This window comes from Lepidochelys kempii, chromosome 11 (genome assembly GCF_965140265.1).
Source record: "Lepidochelys kempii isolate rLepKem1 chromosome 11, rLepKem1.hap2, whole genome shotgun sequence".
NCBI lineage: Eukaryota > Metazoa > Chordata > Testudines > Cheloniidae > Lepidochelys > Lepidochelys kempii.
Window position 1 is genome coordinate 59245053 of NC_133266.1, and position 19606 is coordinate 59264658.

A 19606-nucleotide genomic window follows, 5' to 3' on the forward strand; every position below is an offset into this window, starting at 1 on the left:
TGTGGTTACAAGAATAAACATGCATCTTAATGCATAACACTTCCCATCAGGCGACCAGGAAGTCTTGAGTTAAATTGTGTGTATGCTGCTTGCCTTCACACGAAAAGGTGGCTGAGTTACCACTAACTTTAAAAGCAGCCTGGAGAACTGATTGCAGCGAAGACCGTGAGGTGGGACAACTTTGTAGTTAAAATGTAAGTACCAAGTATCTCAGGAACTGGCTTTAGGACGGTTGGTATCCTTTCAAAGGTGACTCATGCTGCCTGTGAATATACAGCTGTCATTTTAGTAAGGTACCTCTTTCTCAGATTGCTCACAAGCAATTTTGTTCTAGCCTAAAAAGCCACACATTGCCAGCTATTTCTGAAATGGTATTTGTACTTTTTATTAATCTTAGGGTAATATTTTTATTAATATTTTAAGCTAAATCATGAGGTCTTTCTCCCAGTTCTCACTAACTCTGGTGAATACTCATTAACATCAGTGGGAGTGTGCGTGAATAAGGACTGGACTGATTGCCTGTGTTTCAAGGAACAAAGGACAACTGTATAAAAATAGGGGCAGAATTTATTTTTAAGGGACAGCAGCATATAATATTCTGCTTGTAGTGCAAAGATCTGAAATACAGAAATTTTACATGTGTAGCAGCAATCTGCTTGGTACTGTACAGACACACAGGATGCCGTACAAACTAAAAATCATCTATTTGTTTATATCCTGCAAAGTATTACTATTATCATTTATTATTTGTGTTACCATGGCCCCTAGGATCCCCTGGTGCTAGCTGCTGTACAATTACAGAAAGAAAAGCTGATCCCTGTCCTAAAGAGCTCACAATCTAATCTTTTTTGGCAACACAGAAGCTTCTATAGTGATATGGGAAATAAGACACTAGGCATCAAATAAGGGGATGTTCCTTTAAGATAGGGAGCAGATGGTTTCATCAGTAAGGAGTACGACTCTGACTCAGCAAAGCATTTAAGCCATGTGCTTAACTTTAAGTACATGCTTAAATCCACCCCCAGGACTAACTAAGGAGTTTGATATTTGCCATATGGGGTCTAATCCATTTTACTGCAGAAGAAAGACATTCATCAAAAGTTGATGATAAGCACTAGGTACAGTTGGGGTTCTCAAACTGGGGGTTGGGACCTCTCAGGAGGGTCACAAGGTTTTTACATGGGGGGGGTCCACAAGCTGTCAGCCTCCACCCCAAACTTTGCTTTGCCTCCAGCATTTATAATGGTGTTAAATATATTTAAAAGTATTTTTAATTTATAAGGGGCGAGGGCCACTCAGAGGCTTGTTATGTGAAACGGGTCTACAGTACAAAAGTTTGAGAGTGACTGGGATACAGCTTGCTGTAAACTGACCTGATATGCAACTCCATTTTAAGCGTGTTCTTCAGTGAAAAAATGCTTCATTGTTGTTGATTGTCTCAAGGTGAAAAGACATACTTGGCTTCTTTATGGGGGGCGGCCTGAAAACCTTGGGCAGTTAAATCCTCCCCACCCCCTTTGTTGTTTTAAATGAGAAATTCAGATATTTTTTAACCCTGTAACTCCGGAAGCGTGGAGGATTATTGAGTTTATAGTCGCTCTTAAATGCAAATGCCCGAGAAACACTTGCTACGTCTTTGTTAATGCTCCAATACTTTTTTTATTGAGGAGGGGAAGAAAAAAAAATCACACTACACATTTGCTCAGTGGTTAATTTGTAATGAAAGAGGTGCTGGGGCTCAAGCTATGAACTACCAAGCCTAGAGGTGAACGGCCAGGCCCAGCGATGCCGGGGCTCAGCCCTGGCACAAATTAAGCTCTGCAGCGGAGCCACCGGCCCCAGCCAGGCGGGAACTCCGCATTCCCCCTACTGCCAAGCGTAGCAGACCGCCCACGGCAGCCCGGGGCAGGGGGTGTGCGGCCAGCTGAACCCCGCGCCTCCTTTCAGGCCGCTCCCACCGCCCCGCCAGTGCTTCACGTGGGCCCGGGGGCTGAGCCCAGTCACGTCTTTCTCTGCCAACCAAGCCCTGCCCCCCTGCAATGGGCTGGGCTTGGGGTCAAAGGCAGGGCCGCTTCCCTTTTATTTATTTATTTATTTTTGGGCCTGCCGAGGCCCGGCTGGCAGAACGCCCCCATTTTGCCTGGCGGCGCCGCCGGCATGAACGTGTGGGGCGGGTGAGGTGCTGAACCCGCTGCTGGGGGGGGGATTTTTAGGCGGCCGAGGGCGCCGTGGCGGCGTCTCCGCCGGGGGCGGTTGGCGGGGGGGGCCGGCTGGAGCGCGCGCGGGCTGCGCCCCCGCCTGGGCCTGCAGCGGGACAGCGCCCCCCTTGCTCGGGCGGGCCGGGCGCGCGGCTTCCGGGCCCCGCGGGCGGCGCTCCCGGGGCGGGGTATCGTTGTCTGGCGGCCTGGCGAGAGGCTCTTCCAGCTCAGCGCGGCCTAGTGCCCGGAGCCCTGTAGCGGGGGGCGCAGGCTGGTGACCCTGGCGCTGCTGCCGGCCTCTGGGGCAAGGCCCCGTGTCGCCCCGTGCCTCAGTGTCCCCCGCTGTACAATGGGGATAATGGATCACCCCCCCCCCCGTGAAGGGCTTTAGAGGCGCCCCAGTGGAAGTGCTGCCTAAGGGCCAGGGCCAGGGCCCAGGGCTCATGCTGTCAGGGGACCGGGTGGGGGGGTGCACCTCTTTCAGATTACACCCAGAGGTGGTGTTTCCTGGCCCTCCCCTGCCTTGTCCCCAAAGGGCTGGGGTCAGCAGTAAGGGAGTGAAATAGTGCGGGCCGCACCCGCTGGCCAACTTTCTAATGGCCAAAACCCAACCCCCTTGCCCCCCTGCCATTCCAACCCCCCCCCCCCCCACACACACCCCTGCTCTTCCCCACCCTCTCGCATTTTCACTCACTGGGGTTGGGGTTGGAGTGCAAGGGGGGGGTGAGGGGCCCCAGAGTGGGGCTGAGGCGTTTGGGGTGCAGGAGGGGCTCAGGGCTGGGGCCCAGCATGCAGGAGGGGGCTCAGGGCTGGGGTTGGGAGTGTAGGGGGGGGGTCAGGATCTGCAAGGGCATTTGGGGGGGGGTCCAACCTGCGGCTGGGGGTTGGGGTGCAGGAGAAGGTTTGGCCTGCATGCTCTGACTGGGTAGCGCTTACCACTGGCAGCTCCCAGTCGGCGGCATAGCTGGGCTAAGGCAGGTTCCCTCTGCCTACCCTGGCTCTGCGCTGCTCCCAGAAGTGGCCAGCATGTCCGGATCCTAGGCGGAGGCATGGACAGGTGGCTCTGCGCAGTGCCCATGCCCGCCGATGCTGTCCCCGCAGTTCCTGGCCAGTGGGAGCTGTGGAGTCAGCACTGGGGGTGGGGGCAGCATGTGGAGCGTCCCTGATCACCCCTGCATCTAGGGGCTGCAGAGACATGCCAGCCGCTTCTGGGAGCTGTGCAGAAGTCAATTGAGATTTATCACTGACTTCAGTGGGTATAGAATGTCAAGCCCTTGAGGGTCCATTTTCTCCAGCAGCCCAAGTATTGGCCATTGCCAGATGCAGGTACTCAACTAAGGTAGATGACCCACTGGTATGCAATCCTAATGCTAGAATGAATAAAGGCATGGCAGATCCAAGGGACAAATTAAAAAAAATATCAATAGGTACAAAGTTTACTATGAGACTGTTTGCAAATTGCTGCCATACCAGATCCATGCAGTTGTTTTCTTCTTCACAGTCTAAACAGAGGCCACTTAGGACCCTTCTTTCCTTTTATCTACGACTGAAATAAACTTTTGTCAGCTGTCTGAAGAAGATGGACTTCCACAAGCTCCTCTACACTATCAGTGAGGCTCTGGCCACAGAAGACCTGGTGGCTCTGAAGTTTCTAAGCCTTGAACACATCCCACTGCGGAAGCAGGAAGGCATCCGTGATCCTGAGGCCTTATTCCTAGCACTCGAGGAAAAGGGCATGATGGAGGAAGACAATCTGTCCTTCTTAAAGGAGCTGCTGTTCAGGATAAACCGCATAGACCTCCTAACTGATAAACTGAGCTCCAGCAGAGAGGAGATGGAGAGGGAGCTTCAAATTCCAGGGAGGGCCAAGGTATCTCAGTTCAGGTGGGTAGCTCTGTATTGTATTGGTGGGGGATCTAATGCCTTATGAAAAATTAAGTATAAATTATGTTAATGATTTGCACGTGATTTGTACCTGTGGTTTGTCTATAAGTGCTCTCTGAGGGCCTCAGCCTCCTCCCAACGAAATCAATGGAAGTTTTGCAATTGATTTTAATGGGAGCCACATTAAGTCTGCAAAACAGTTAAGCAAAGTCCCTTTCCATAATGTGTATAAATAAATTGTACTGTTAACGTACAGTAAATGTATGTGAGTCTGACACTGATGTAACTTAAACAACTTGCAAATAATAAATGAAAGAGTAAATTGCGCATTCCTTTAAATAGTAGATGGGAAACAGTAATTCATCCCAGGGGAGGGGTGAGATTCTCAGACCCATTAAGTCTGCATTTGCATTGTTCTAGCAGGGCAAAGCAGATTTACATGTGGCATAAGTGACCATCTGAGGATTCTCCTAGAATGGGGGGAAATCCCTGGATGAGCTTGACTTGCATGCCCTTGTGTCCAGATGCTAGAATGACTGTTGGTGACAGTCAGAATATAGAGCAGCCTTGAGGCTGCCCTACTTTATATTAGGGGTCAGGCCGTCACAAATTGGCACTAGGACCAAGAGCTGCAAAAGCGGTAAAAATCTTTGCACTATTGCCTTCTCAGCTCTGCCATGTTTTACTCAGGATCTGGCTGCAGCTGTTTATTTAAGTTGGAGGATTACATAGTATTAGTGCTCAGACTAGAGAGCATCCTATTTTCAGAAAACCAAACTCCTGGTCTGGATAAGTGACATTAAACACTTTAGGGCCCAGTTCTGTACAATGTTTCAATTAGAGTTGTGGGTGTGTCCGGCCTGAGCCTGAAAATGAAAACCAGCATCTTTGTTTCCTAATTAAACAAATTCCTCTTCTCATTCTTTAAACTGGAATTTAAGGGGAGTGCACTTGGCTGATATAAATGGCTCTCCTTGATGTGGAGCATGGGGAGTAACTGCTGTAAGGTCGGATTTACAAGGAAACTGAGGCAGGAGGCCTGTATTCATTGTCTGTTTAGTTAGGACAGTTCAGTACACCCCTGATTCAAGAGCCGGTTGGGTTAGATTAGCTGCTTGCTCCTAAGAGAAGGGTATCATGCGCAGAATATACAGCAGCTGTCTGCCTCCCATACTGATATTAGACTGCATTTCAGACTACCTTTTCAGACAGTGAAAAGCACCATTCCTTAAAGGCCCCCACGTGACTTCTGCCCAGCTCTGGTTTTGAGTTTGCCATCCATCCTTATTGCTCATTGACTGAGTGGAGACTGCTGTACAGTAGTCCCTGGGTGCGGTCTGAGATAACCTGCACACAATGCAAATCCATCCTTCCTTCCATTCCCTTCCCTCTCACCAATGTGTGTGCTTCTGTCCTGAGGCTTCAGTAAAGGCGGATGCCCTTCTCTACCAGCATCTGCCTTTAACGTTGCCTGTCAGTAGTTCAGTGGCATCCTGTAAAGCTGTTTAACGATCCCAGATGTTTAGAGATCCATACTTGCTTTTGGTGCATCTGCAAGTTACATTGTCTCTGCAGTGCTGCAGGACAAACTTTGGATTTTGTTCTATGAATTTGATTAAAATACATGCATACACACACCTCACAGCTCAAATGTGAATGGTCCCAGTTTGAGGTTTTTCAGCCCCATTGAGGGTCTTGATGCTGACTGTAAGATAGACCTGGAACAAAGCATCTCTGGGGGCTTTCACCTGCCAGTATAAATATGACTGCAGTGTAAACTGATCCGCTATGTCTCAGTGTATTTATCATAGACTGTAGCAGGTTAGGAACTTGGGGAGTTACTGGTAAGTGATGAAAACTGAGAAAAAGCATTGACTAATAACTGAACTGTAAAAGCCATCAGCCCATATTGGGTTTTAGTTGGGCAGCTCAACTTAGTTTTTAAAAACTAACTCATTTTGGCTGCATAAAAAGAACCATGTTTGAATTCTATGTTGTCCTGGGACCAAGTGAAGTTAAAAAAAATCAATTTCCTTTGTGTTAACATTTGTGTCTGTGGAAAAAATACATTTTGTGTGTGTGTATATCATACAATTTTTGCATTTTGTGCCATGTATGCTTTCTAGTGAGCTCTCAGTAGTTTGCCAGCACAATATTAAATTAAGCTAGGATACCAACTCGTTCATACTGAGCGAAGCAACTCCCTGTTTTCCCACTAGGTACCTGCTCTTCCAGCTCTCAGAAAACATAACAACAGATGAGTTGAAATCTTTGAAGTTTCTTCTGATGAAAGAGCTTCCAAAGTGCAAGCTGGACAATGAGATGGTAAGAATTGTTTCATTGCTTTTAGCGGATCCAGAAGTTGTTTAAGGTGTAGTGGGAGAACAGGACTTCTTTGGGAATGGCCATCCTATGTTTCCACATCTTAACACCACTTCCCTTACCCCCACCTCCAGTAAGAAATATTTCTAGCTAGGGACTAGATAGCTTATTTGCTTCATTATTATTAATCATGTTTATTACTGCAGTGTCCAGACTGCGGCCCTATTGTGCTAGATACTGTATAAACAAAGTAAGTAGTAGACAGTTCTCTGCCCTGAGGAGCTTATAATCTAAATAGATAAGATAGAGATAGTAGAATGCAGAATGTGGAGGGAAAGTAAATTCTGTCTCTAACAGGAAATTGACTTTCTAATTGCCCAGATGCTGATCAGTGTTTTCATTGAGATGGAGAAGAAGGGACTACTGGCAGAAGAAAACCTAGAAACCCTCAAGACTATTTGTGAGAAAATTGACAAAAGCCTTCTGAAGAAAATTGAAGAGTATGAATCAGAGCGAAATGGTAAAAATGGCCTTTTCCACATCAATTACTTTTGAATTGACACATCAGTTTAATGTGCTAAGCATCTATAGCTAAACAATGGATTTCTTTCGTATGCAGTGGAAATGTACATCACAGAAGGACATGGAGGCCAAACAGGAGTCTCTGAAGGTAACTGACACAGATTAGCTTCCAAAGAGATGCCATTTAGAACTTTCTTAATGCATTTTCACCACTTTTTCCCACATCCATCACATTCCTTTTAATCCATCTACTTGTCTTGTCTCACCTTTATATATAGTGAGCTCTATTTACACCTCTACTCCAATATAACATGACCCGATATAACACGAATTCGGATATAACGCGGTAAAGCAGCGCTCGGGGGGGGGGGGGGCGGGGCGGGGCTGCGCGCTCTGGTGGATCAAAGCAATTTCAATATAATGCAGTTTCACCTATAACGCAGTAAGAATTTTTTTGCTCCTGAGGACAGTGTTATATCAGGGTAGAGGTGTATTTGACCATGTCTAACCAAACACACGGTTTTAAAGCCCCTTATTTTTCATAGTTACTCTAGTGAGATTTTTTTTTTTAAAAAAAAAAAGCTCTTTATTGCAATGAATAGGCAAGGAGTATCAGAGATGCCTACTGTCTCTAGCAGGTATTTTATTTTACGTGCAGGCTGTAGTCCTGCCTCAGGCCCAATGAACATAGATCCATGTGCTGTCTCATTGACTTCACTAAGATGCTGCACAGATGCAGGGACTGTATATGATCAGATACTGATGCAGGCTCTGGGCCCCAAGGAGTGCAAGGAAAGAAATGATCTATTTAATACCAGTGTATCTAGTTAAGGACTCTAAGAAGTCTTTACCTCCCCAGCCAACTATGTGGCCTAGTGGATAGAGCACTGTACTGGGACTTGAGTGATCTCTGTTCTAATACCCGCTCTGCCTGTGGCCTGCTGTGTGACCTTGGGCAACTCTGTAAAGTGGGGGATAATGATAATGATCTCCTTTTAAAAAAGTATTTTGTGATCTATAGCTGAAGAACACTAGCTGCCAGGGAGATATTATTTTTCACTCTAGACATTTTTTTGGTGGTGGCACACTGAAACTTCCAAAATCCATTCCTGGAGGCAGGGAGATTTTAATATTTCATACACCAACAAACTTGAGCAAGTGGGCTGATATCATAGAGGTAAACTGGTGTTTGCCAGAAAGGGAGGGAGTACTATGGATACAGTAGTCAGGGTCTGTGCAGAAAGGCCATGTGATTTTAAAGCTACTCACTTACAAGCACTTTAAAAGTGCTTTCACCATTATGCACCAAAATAGGAAAGGACTCGGGAGCCATTCTTGAGGCATGGTGAAAGCACTTACAAGTTTAAAGCCACTCACTGACAAGTTTGTAAGTGCTTTCAGCCATTCTTGAGGCATAGAAAATTCATGCTTTACCTGTACAGTATTTGGCTTTTGTCAGTACAGTAGATAGGGCAGTTGAAATTCCTATTGGATAAATAGCTTTACCAGTTCAGTATTTGGCTTGTCAGCACAGTTGTGAGAGTGGATGAAAAACCAATTAGATAAAAAGCTATTATCCTAGCAGCTTACCTTGATACACAAGAAGCAAAGCGTTAGGGGCCTGCTCCTGCTCCCAGTGAATTCATTGAGCAGTTTTGTATTTTTTTTTCCCCCCAGTTGGCACAGGATCGATTCCTGTGTCATTTTACTCCAGTTCAGCTACTCTGAAACACAACACTTTTTGCAACCCCCACACACCTTACTGAAGCCAGGGGATAGCATTTACTCATTGTACTTGCATTGCTGCTAACAGCCATTACACACGTGTCTCAAGAGCAGACTCGTGGACCTTTTAAAGTAACAATTTCCCAGCTTTCCCAGATGATAAAATATTATGCTTTACCTAGTTCTATGCCTCATTGTCTCTTTCTGGATTATTTTAGTCCAGGACAGCCTTTGGCCATCTCAGACTGCATCGGATTCTCCAGGCATCGATGAAGAAATCCAGCAGGTAAATCAGGATTAAAAGTTACTTTATGGGATCTGGCTGTATGTGGGATATTGTTGTGTTGGGCAGATGGTGGGCAGTGAGAGTATCAAGCAGCAGACAGATCTGTCTGTTTATGAAAACAAAACCCTACAAGCTTGTGGCAACAGAGGGTAGCCTTTCAATGATTGGCATGAGCTGGAAATTTTGATGTGAGTTTTGTTTGGTCTGTGCAGAGAGGCTGTCTATGAGGTGGAAACATGTCACTTATGGGATATTTGTTCTTCTTAAGCCATGTCAGTTGGGGCACAGGCAGAATGTGGCACAGCTATTAAGCTTCAGCAATCTGTTATTAGAAAGTCTTTTGTTTCACGGGGTAGCTAGAAGGGGCCCATTTCTTGAACAGAGGATAGGGCAGAGTGAGTTAACACTGATAAGCAGTGCCAGAGAGCTGAGTGGCTCTGTGCTAGGGTTGGATGGTTGGGTTTTTCTTTTAAACAAAGATGAATATTTTGATCTGCAGCTATCCTGCTAGATGCTAAATATCTCATCCTGACCCCCAGCCCATTTGATGCTTCCAAATATTGCCATTCATTATAAGAACAGAATGCTAGAGTTTTACAGTGATCGCAGCTCTATAAGGCCCTGTTTCTCTACTTCACTATCAGCCTCTCCAGGCACCATACAGGAGCTGCTGTTGCACTGGTCTCTCTCCTCATTTGTTACTCACGGGTGACCTTGCCTGTGGAGGTGGTGCATTGTTGTTGCTGGAGGCTCCAGGACTGGTCTCCGTCCTTCAGCTCAGGGCACCAGTCTCAGGTGGAACATGGTGGTGGATCAGTTTCTCCTGTCAATTTTATTTTATTTAAAAAAATTTGTTTTCATTTTTGTGCAGTTGTGACTTCTAATCTTCCTCCTCCTCTGCCCCTGGATCTAGTGAACGGCAGTGTGGTGGTTTCAGCCACCTTGCCTCCCTCCTGGAGTCCTCTGCCCCTGCTCTGGCAGGGCAAAGCTGTCCTGTAAACACCCAGTTTTAAATCTAAGCAGTGGTCCTCTCTCTGAAAAAGCATTTGCAGGCTCTACAGCGGGGGGGGGTATGCCCTGCCTGGTCCCACCCATCTGACCCTTGCGCTGCTAGGGCCCAGGCCCTACCCTGCCCTCAGGAGGCACAACTCCAATGCAGAAATGTTCGGTGAGGCGCTTCTGAGGGAGAGTATAAGGACAAGGAGGAAGCTATTGGGCCGGTGCCAGGGGTAATCCCTGCAACAGAGCTGGGCTGGAAGGGGAAAAAACCCTGAGAGGATCCAGTCCCTGCCAGGTGTGGGGGCTCCTACACAGCTCCCCTTCCTCTGGCTGTGAATTGGGGGATTCTCAACCTTAATCGTATCATGGGTATTTTTAGTAAAAGTCAGGGACAAGTTGCAGGCAATAAAAAATTCACAGAAGCCCAGGACCTGTCCCTGACGCTTACCAGAAATACCCTGAGGAGGTGGGGAGGCAAAGAGCTTTGCTGGGGCTTGCAATGGGGTGTCCAAAGCTGAAGGGTGGCACCTCAGCCTAGCCCTGGAGCCTCCAGAAATAACACTGAATCACCCCCGAATGCCATAGGGAGGGGCATGAGCTTTGAGTAATGAATGAGGAGAGAAGCTGCTAACAGAGAAAAAAATTCAGGTAATAAAATTTCTCCTTTAGCTGTAAACCCTGCAGTTCCACTTCTGGACAGCAGAGGGCACTAACACTCCCTTCTGCTCTTGGCCCCCTGCTGTGGGTCCCTGGCCGAGGCAGGAAGGTTTAGGAGTACTGGGGGAAAGGGAGAGCATAGGTGTGAGAGTGAAGATCACGAGACACAGCCATGTGAGGGGAGCAGGAAGGGGTTGGGCTGCATGTAGAACAGGCGGTGAACATTGTCAGGAGGTGGCCATGGAAGGTGCTGGAGGCAGAGGGGGATGTAATGCAGTAGAGTGGGGAAGGGCCTGGATGCTGGAGCAGAAGGGAGCTGTGTGATGGGGGAAAGTCAGGGGCATGCAGGATATGATTGAGGAGAAGGAGTATCGGGAGTGGCTCTAATAGGGGAAGATACTAAGGGATGGTGGGGAGAGATCCAAAGGTGAGATCTCACAGGAGGTGGGGAGAGAATCTAGGAGAATGTGGATGGCAGGAGACTGAACTGGACAGAGAGAGTGGGAGCGAGGAGCAGGGTGGGGGAGAGATTTATAGGGTGGAAAAAATTAAATGTAAAGTGGAGAAGAGCAGAGTCAGTGAAAGGCTGAGGGGAAGGAAATGGGCAGGTACAAGCAAAAGCGATCAGACTGAAAAACAAGGGAGACAACGGTCAGGATGAAGAATGGGTGTGAAGTGAGCAGTGAGGGAATGTTTGGAGGAGTAACTGAGGGGGATGGTGAGGCCTGTACATCAGACAGCGGGGAAGGAGCGGTTTGTGTGAGGATAAGGATAGGTGAGATGGAGCAAGAACGTGAGGAGAGAAGGTGGTGGTTGAGGTTGGCGGAAGAGAGACCCCGCAATGCCCCTAAGTTATGACACTTGCAGCCATGGTGACTAAGTAGCTGATGGAGCATCCTGGCCTCAGCACACCCCCTACACCAAGGAGGGAAGCAGGTGGCACAGAGCCTGCAACAAGAGACGTTGGTGTAGGGAGAATCGTTGGCTCCCCATTAGTGCAGCTCTTCAGCTGCTGTGCACTGGAACTGGGCATTAGGCTGAACCCATTGAACGTGCAGCAGGAGTATATGAAATGTGAATGACTGGTCGCTGCAGTGCAGGTTGTGGGTTGTTGTTCATCTGTTTTCCCAAACAGCCTGACATGTACAAAATGAGCAGCCAGCCCCGTGGAATCTGCCTGATCCTGAACAATCATGACTTTACAAAAGCAAGATCAGAGGTGCCTAAACTTCAAAACATAAAAGACCGGAACGGAACAGATGCCGATGCAGGTACAGCAAGGACTAGAAAAATTCAGATACAGTTTGCATATCTATAAACTCCAGGGAAATTGGAGTAATATGAGAGAGGGGAAGAGGTCTGGCCTACTGTATGAAATTTATTTAACTAGTTATCACAGCGTTCACTGTCAAACTGAGATGGGATATATCAGGTGGGGTTCCACAGTGGTCTGTCCTGGATCTAGTACTATTTAATATTTTCATTAACAAGTTGGATGATGGAATAGAGAGTACTATTGTAAAATCTGTGGCTGACACCAAGCTAGGAGGGGTTGCCAGCACTTTGGAGGACAGGATTAGAATTCACAAAGATCTTGATAAAATGTAAAATTGTTTTGGAATCAGTAAGATGAAATTCAATAATGACAAGTGCACTTATGAAGGCAAAATCCAATGCCTAAATACAAAATGGGGAATAATTGGCTAGGCAGCCGTAATATAGAAGGAGATCTGGGGATTATACTGCATCACAAATTTAATGAGTCAACAATGTGATGCTATTGGGGAAAAAAAGCAAATGTCATTCTGGGATGTATTAGCAGGAAGGTTGTAGATAAGACATAGGAGGTGATCTGTTCTGGTAGGGTTTCAGCTGGAGCACTGTGTCCAGTTCTGGGCACCACACTTCAAGAAAGATGTTATTTGCAAATTTTGTAAGTATGCTCTCTCCTGTATCATGCAAGTTGTTAATGAAAATATTGACAATATTAGATCACTGCTGTTCAGGCCCTTAGATCCTTCTTTTCCTCTCTCCTGCTCATTGCTGTGGTAGCTGAGATAAATTCCCAGTCTGAAAACATAAGTAATGGGGGTGGGGAGGTGGAATTAAATGTATAAGAGTGGGGGAAAAAAGCATGAGCCTAATTCTCTTTAGTGACTGATTAATTTATTTAGTAAAAGTTACAAAATGTCCGTCCCCCCCATTGCCCCTTCTGTTTACTTTCCAGCGGCTTTGAAAAAGGTCTTTACCAAACTTCACTTTGAGATAGCAGAGCACAAAGACCTCACTGCACAGGAAATCCGTCACACAGTGCACTTGTACAGGAGCATGGACCACCAGGACCGGGACTGCTTTGTTTGCTGCATCCTCTCCCATGGTGATAAAGGCATCGTATTTGGTACTGATGGGCAGGAAACATCGATCCAGGAACTAACCACTTCTTTTACTGGCATGAACTGCCCCTCACTTGCTGGAAAACCAAAAGTGTTCTTCATTCAGGCCTGCCAAGGGGACACATTCCAGAAAGGGGTACATATAGAAACAGATTCTACAGAGCTGGATTCTTCTGTAGAGGCAGATGCAAGATTTCAGCTGGAGTGCATTCCAGATGAGGCAGACTTCCTGCTTGGAATGGCCACCATGAAGGATTTTGTGTCCTACAGAAGCACAACCCAGGGCACTTGGTATATACAATCACTGTGCGAGCACTTGGAGAAGAGCTGTCCACGGTTAGTACAACTTATTTCAATCTCCTATAGCTACAGCTATCTTATTCATAAAAGCTTTAACACTGATTTGTGTATGTACATACATTTTGTCACCTCTTCATTCTTAGCTTTACACCTTGTCTGTACAAAATTGCACTGTTGAATTTAAGCTGTGATTTAGTTAAATAGGTGCAAATAGCTCTGCAGATACCCTTACCTACATCAGTTTTTAAACTGACAAGTTAAACCAGTGCTAGCTTCATACAAGTGGTGCCATTAGTGGGGTGCTTGGGTGTTCTCTGCACACATCTGCCTTACCTGGAGTGATTGTAGGCAGAGTACCCCACAACCCTCATTGATACAGGTGTTGTGTAAATCTGAGGATGAAGCAGTGACACACATGTAGAATATAAAATCCTATTACAACTGTTCTGTAATTACGGTCTCCTATATAAGGGAGTTGCATCCCATTCAGGTATCTGTGAATATCTGTATGGAGGTGGGGATGGGAGCATGTTCCTACACACCCATGTATTTGTACACACAGAGACAGGTCTCGCTCTGTATAAAATAATAGAGAGAATCTCACGCACACACTGCTCCTACATACATACAAAGAGAAAGACCTGAATAGGGTCCAACTCACTTTTTTAGAAGACAGCAATTACAGATCAGGCACTGTAAGTTGTTCAGTGTAGCATAATAAAGGTAAATCCATTATTTGGTCGCTACACAGAGCGAGCACTGCTGGCTTTGATATGGGATAATGTAGTAGCATCTTTAAGCAATCAAAAGGTGTTAGTGGACAGCAGGTTAGGTGAACCCCTTTGCTGTTGCTAATGCTGAGATTCTCATTTTTTGGCAGAGGAGAGGATATTCTCTCGATCCTGACAGCCGTGAACCGGGAGGTGAGCAGGAAGAATGACAGGCTGAACCAAGGGAAGCAGATGCCACAGCCCAGTTTCACACTCAGGAAAAAACTCATCTTCCCCATCAATTGAACAGGGAACTGTAGTCACCCCAACTTGAAATCTGCTATGGGAAAGTCTGCGTCAATTCTGGGCTTTTGTTTGTTACAAAATTACAGCTTTCAGTATGTGCTCTCAGGGTGGGAACAAACATACCTTTTTTTGAAATGTAGCTTTCCAGAGAGCAGGCTATTTCATTAGAAGTGTTCACTTTTTGTAGTCTGCCAGAATTGTGAGTACAGCCAGGTTGCTGGACAGCTCAATGCTCTCACCAATGCCTGTAGATCAGTGTTTCTCAGTGACCGGTCTGTGGACCAGCACCAGTCCCTGATATCTCCCTGACACAGTTTAGGAAGGGAGGAAGCCAGTCCCTGGTATCAGAAAGGTTGAGAAACACTGCTGTAGATGATAGCAGGTATTAATATAGAGGCACTTTTTCAAATGATGTATTTTTCAGGGAGAACTATCTACCAAATTTGGAAAACAAGATACTGACTAACTTAGAATCAAGTTTAGGGTTGTGCACACATGTAGTTTATGATCAGCTTGTACAAAAGTAAAAAGTAAGTTTCAGAAAATTTTCTCTCCCTGAAAATAATTATACAAATTTTAGTCCAACAGGATAGATTGAAGAAAAAAATCGAAAGTATATGGCAAGGGCTTACACCAGAAGTGCCTTTTCAAAGCACTGATGGTGAGGCAGGTTAATAGTAACTTCTTTTCTTAATAAAGTGTCCATTAGACTTATTCAGCTTCTGTTCTCAATAAATCTAACTCTCCGCTTCCACACACTGCTCTCCAGTAGAGCCAGTCAGACAGTGGCAGCAAGAGCCTCTGTTATCCATCTTTCAGAGCGTCTGCTTTTAGCAGCTTAAGAATTAAGTCAGTTGTGAAGGTGCAACCCTATGGAAGCCTGAAGTGGTTGGGCAGCCAGGGGACAAAAATTTACTTACCTCACTGGTTTTCAAATCCTACTTCTAGTACCAGAGCACAGAAGAATGCCAAATAGACACAGTCACCACACTCACTTCTTGCAACACCTCCCTTGGTAGACGGGACTCCAAGCGCTGCTGGGCTTATGAGCTTTGATGCTATTACAAGGTAAAGACTGGTTGCCAGTGATATAAAATAAAGGTAAGCAACAGCAAAGTTAGCTGTCCATTCCATACAGCCTCAGCCAAGTGTAGGAAGGACTCTGACTAGAAGTCTGACTGCCTGGGAGGAGCAGCATCTCCATTTATAGTAGCATATAACTATTGTAGTAATGATTAGCAAGAGGGATAAAAACATTAGCCTCTGAACACCCATTCATCTACACCACACCAGCCTGTCCTGGTAAGAGCGAGCTTGAGGAGAGATAGGAGTCAGCTGAGCATCATAGTGCAGCACACATACTTGGGGCCAGCATCCATCGCTCTCTCTGGAAACAAAGCAAAATGGAAATGACAGGACAAAAATAGGACACCTTGAATATGACTGATTGATTTGGAAGAGTGAGGGACTGCAGATTTGGCATTGCCTACAGAAATGGAAAATAAACTTGAACATATTGCTACATTTGGATTTACCATCATCAGCAAGTTTCCCTTAGTAACAAGGTCACATTCCCATTAGAGCAATACTGATAACTGACTCTTTCGACGGACTCTTTCATTATATGACTCTTCACTCTTTGTGATCAGTTTGCGTCTGTGGGAATAGGAAGGGGAAGTGTTACAAAAGGGATAGTAGAGTATCTACTCACATCTGCCTCTGTTACGTAGCCTTTTATTTTACTGAAAGTGAATTTTTTAATGTGGTGTTACACCACCATGGGTTCTGCTCTGGTGGCTAGAGCTTCAAGCTTAACAGAGTGAAAATCAGCTCTGCTGCTTGCTTCAGATTTAGAGTCTCTAGGAACACAAAGACCAAGGGTAGTGACCACATAAATTCACAAGTACACAGTCTAGTCTGTGTTACCAGTTTTATTAAAGTTACAGTTAAAGTTATGATTACTCAAGCATATAGAAATTCTGTATAGACATACACAAGTTATAAATATAATTTTACTCACATCCTTAACAATAGTGTTAGGATCGGATTGATCATCAGTAAAGGGATGGTTCCCGCTGGAGTTTCCCATAGCGAGCTCAATTTTCCCACTCTGGGCACCCTCTTTTATAATGTGATTCTGTCTATAACTCATTAGCATTTACGCACATTGTGCACCCTCTAGTTAGGGCATGTGTTAGAAAAATGTAACTACTGACTATCTTGTAAGCAAAAAATTACTCTATTAATTTTTTGCAGTATCATCCATTGGTACATCTTTTCCCATAATCTTATGGCATCAGGTTATTCTTTGGTCACTTATATTAGCATTTCTTAACTCTGTTGCCTAGTATGGCTAAGCTAAAAATTTACAGGCCTCAGCCTGTAGGCCTTGGGTTTCAGCCCTACTTAGATAGCGAATACACGATTATCCTTTCCACATACTGATGAGTCTCATACTTCTATAATCATACATTTTAACTCTGTTTAGCTTACAGTGATTAAATAGGACACACGTTAATCATAACATCAATGAATAAACTAAAGCATTGGCTACAGTTACTACACAGGCTATAGAATTTAAAGCCTGCTAGATAAGCAGGTGCAACTCCATGGACTTCAGCAGACTTATAGTTATGATCAGTTTACTGATAGATCTGGGGACAAACACTCACACAATAGGAAGCATGCTCAGCTCCCACACAGCCTCCACATGTGGTTTTCCTTTCCGAGACACAAGCGGAAGCTCTATTTCCATTGTAACTTAAGTCCTGATCTTTAGCAAACAATACATTAACATGCTTAAATCTTGGCCCAGCGGCACATTCATCTTGGTTATTGTGGAACTTGAGTGCCATGTTCCACAGTAAGTAATGAGAATGATCATTGATGAGTTAAAATGAAGCCACCAAACTGAACAGTGGAAGGCCAGCAATTCACAGCATCCTCTCCCTTTATCAATTCCAGTAAACTGGGACAGTGGTAGCGTCAAGAAGGGAACGGAGATTTAATGACCAAGAATGGGAAACAATTCCTCCCCTCCTTCCAAAAGAGAGACATTTTTTTCCTGTGTTAAAACCATCTTATCTATTAGAACGAGAAAATGTGTTTTAAATGCTCTAACCTTGTCATCTCCATTTGTTTTTTCTTTACACTTCACTCACCTTAGTGAAACCAGACTGGTTAGTTTCACTTCCTGCGCCTCCTATGCTGTAGGTGATCATTATTTTAAAGGACTGGGATACTTCTGATAGGGTTTGCATAATGGTGTCACATGAAAAAAGTGCACTCTTAAAAATGTGGCTGGCATGTGCCAGCCTCTGCCTCACTGATGTGCATATTGCTTGGAGGGGAGGATTTTTCCAGTAACACTGTGTCAGAATGGGTTTATTATGAAACACCGAACAAGTATAATTAACATTCTCTCTGTTGAGAGCTCAGATATGTAGAAACTGTTCTTTTGCTCAAACACATTACCAAGAACAGACTGCCCTGTGGAAACCGAGCACATTCTGCTCCATAATCTTGTGTCTTCAACATTTTGTTGTTATAAACAAACCAAATATTTGATTGATTAAATAAAAACTGGGACATTTTCAGGTGTCCTGAATGAAGTTCCTGTGACAACATTATGTAAAAAAATATTTGAGCTAGTCCTCGTGAAACTGGGACAGTCAGTCACCTCCTTTAGGCTGCTACAAGGCTACAGGGTTGCAGATGTAATGCTGCACAGAGACAGGACAATGTGGACTAAATTGTCACTCACTGTCCTCACAGAATGGGCTGTCTATCCGTATGGCTCAGCTACTGAGCTGGCCTGCCTTGAAGGTCCTAGAGACCCATGAGGGGGAAATAAAGGCAGCCCTACTCACTAAAATGAAGAAGACAGAAGCTGAACTGCATGCAGCTGCACTGATTGCAAAGCCCATGTTCTGGAAGCTGACAGGCTGTCTAAGCTTCTTGTGGGGCTTTTCTAAGGCACCAAAGTTTGAGCAGGGGGAATGCATATACCATCTGGGCAGCGCAGCTCTGTTGAAACTGCTTGGCAGATGGCACTTGCATGAGAATGTTTGGATATAAAATCAGCTGTTACTGCGAATGAAAGAACTGACGAAGCCTCATAGTGTAAGAAAGAATGATTAAAAAGAGTGAACTAGTAAATGCTCACATAGGTGGGTGCTGCTAGTTGAAGCTATCTGGGCTGAAGTACGTAGAATTCGTTCCTACCTCAGAACGGCATTTTCCTCCGTCAAGGAAGTGATATTGAGCTGGTGTTTTAATTCAACTGCCGAGATTTTCTGTTGAATGTTTTTCTCCAGTTCCATCAGGTTGCTTTTCTGGGGGGAAAAGGAGCACCAGATAGTAATTCACTTGCTGTACCCAGGCAGGATCAGTTGTTTTACACAATGGCAGGACACAAGACAGCAGGGATGACTGAGAAACACAGAAATCAGTCTGGACCAGTCTAAGCAGGCAAAGACCTTCCACTCCACGCTTCCTCAAAATCAATTGTTCTGCTATAGGAACAGCCCAAGCTCGATGTTAGAATGGTCAAATGCTCCCAGGTTTGAAGTAGCCCAAGGTCTATCCTGGGTTAGACAGCACAAACAAGTATGAAAGGTGGGCCATGGTGGTGCAGCATCAGAGCGCAATAGAAAGACTCATTACTAACAGGGAGTGGGATCCCAGGTAGCCAGTCATAAAAGGCTGACATGCCAACACGGTATATTCAGTCACACTTGGTTTTAATTTCCCATTTGCTTCTATAGTGAGCACCACAGTAATCTCTCTACAAACAGAATGCCACTGGTTAATGTTCTTGTAGCAGGATGTACCCTACTTATAACTAACCAGAGAGCAATAATCAGAGCATCCCTACAGTTAAAAGTCTGTTAGCATATCCTTGGTACAGCTACTCTGCACTGGTTATACAGAAAATCCATCACAAACACAGAGCGGGGAAGGGAATCCCCTCATCTTTCTCAGACATATAACTGAACGGGTCATGCAGCCAACTGGCATTTGTATTGTAACAAATCCTTGGTCCTCTAGTAATTTCATTGGCAATGTGCTGAATGCTATGGTGTCTAGAAACTTCTTGGCAACTGTGATGGTAGAACTCACCTCCTCTTGCATCAAAAGCATAGGCTCCTACCAGGTGAGCTACAGAAGTAGTCAGCCAGCTATTACTTGTGTGTAGGACCTACAGCATACAGCAGAACAGTTCCCCCAGTAATTTGTTATAATATTATTAGTGCAAATTCTGTTCTGTGCACTGAGAGGACAACCCCCCGCTCCAAAGTCTGA

The 19606-nt window shown here is 45.3% G+C and overlaps 2 protein-coding genes across 4 annotated transcripts in view; one reads left to right on the forward strand and one right to left on the reverse strand.

Annotated features, from left to right (window-relative positions):
* LOC140895806 (caspase-8-like) lies at nucleotides 1–15016 on the forward strand. Of its 2 annotated transcripts, none has more exons than XM_073306419.1 (9): nucleotides 1–194; nucleotides 3700–4082; nucleotides 6302–6407; nucleotides 6786–6924; nucleotides 7024–7074; nucleotides 8870–8937; nucleotides 11729–11864; nucleotides 12821–13322; nucleotides 14167–15016. In XM_073306419.1, the coding sequence occupies exons 2-9, from the start codon at nucleotides 3778–3780 to the stop codon at nucleotides 14300–14302; spliced, it is 1443 nt and encodes a 480-aa protein (XP_073162520.1). In that variant the 5' UTR covers nucleotides 1–194; nucleotides 3700–3777; the 3' UTR covers nucleotides 14303–15016. The 2 variants fall into 2 exon arrangements, with proteins under 2 accessions (XP_073162520.1, XP_073162519.1); XM_073306418.1 differs by lacking the exon at nucleotides 1–194 and adding an exon at nucleotides 2067–2174.
* FLACC1 (flagellum associated containing coiled-coil domains 1) overlaps nucleotides 12495–19606 on the reverse strand; it is a 31120-nt gene continuing 24008 nt past the window's right edge. For both annotated transcript variants that reach the window (XM_073306417.1, XM_073306416.1), the window contains 2 exons: nucleotides 18527–18636; nucleotides 12495–15958 (listed from right to left, as the gene is read on the reverse strand). In XM_073306417.1, coding sequence (XP_073162518.1) covers nucleotides 15880–15958; nucleotides 18527–18636 — 189 coding nt within the window. In that variant the 3' untranslated portion in view covers nucleotides 12495–15879. The remainder of the gene's footprint in view (nucleotides 15959–18526; nucleotides 18637–19606) is intronic.

Bases quoted from the DNA above. Each gene is read 5' to 3' on its own strand.
- LOC140895806 (XM_073306419.1), top strand. From the start codon at position 3,778: ATGGACTTCCACAAGCTCCTCTACACTATCAGTGAGGCTCTGGCCACA. The intron at 6,925-7,023 runs GTAAAAATGGCC...TTTCGTATGCAG, and splicing joins GTATGAATCAGAGCGAAATG to TGGAAATGTACATCACAGAA. The intron at 7,075-8,869 runs GTAACTGACACA...GGATTATTTTAG, and splicing joins CCAAACAGGAGTCTCTGAAG to TCCAGGACAGCCTTTGGCCA.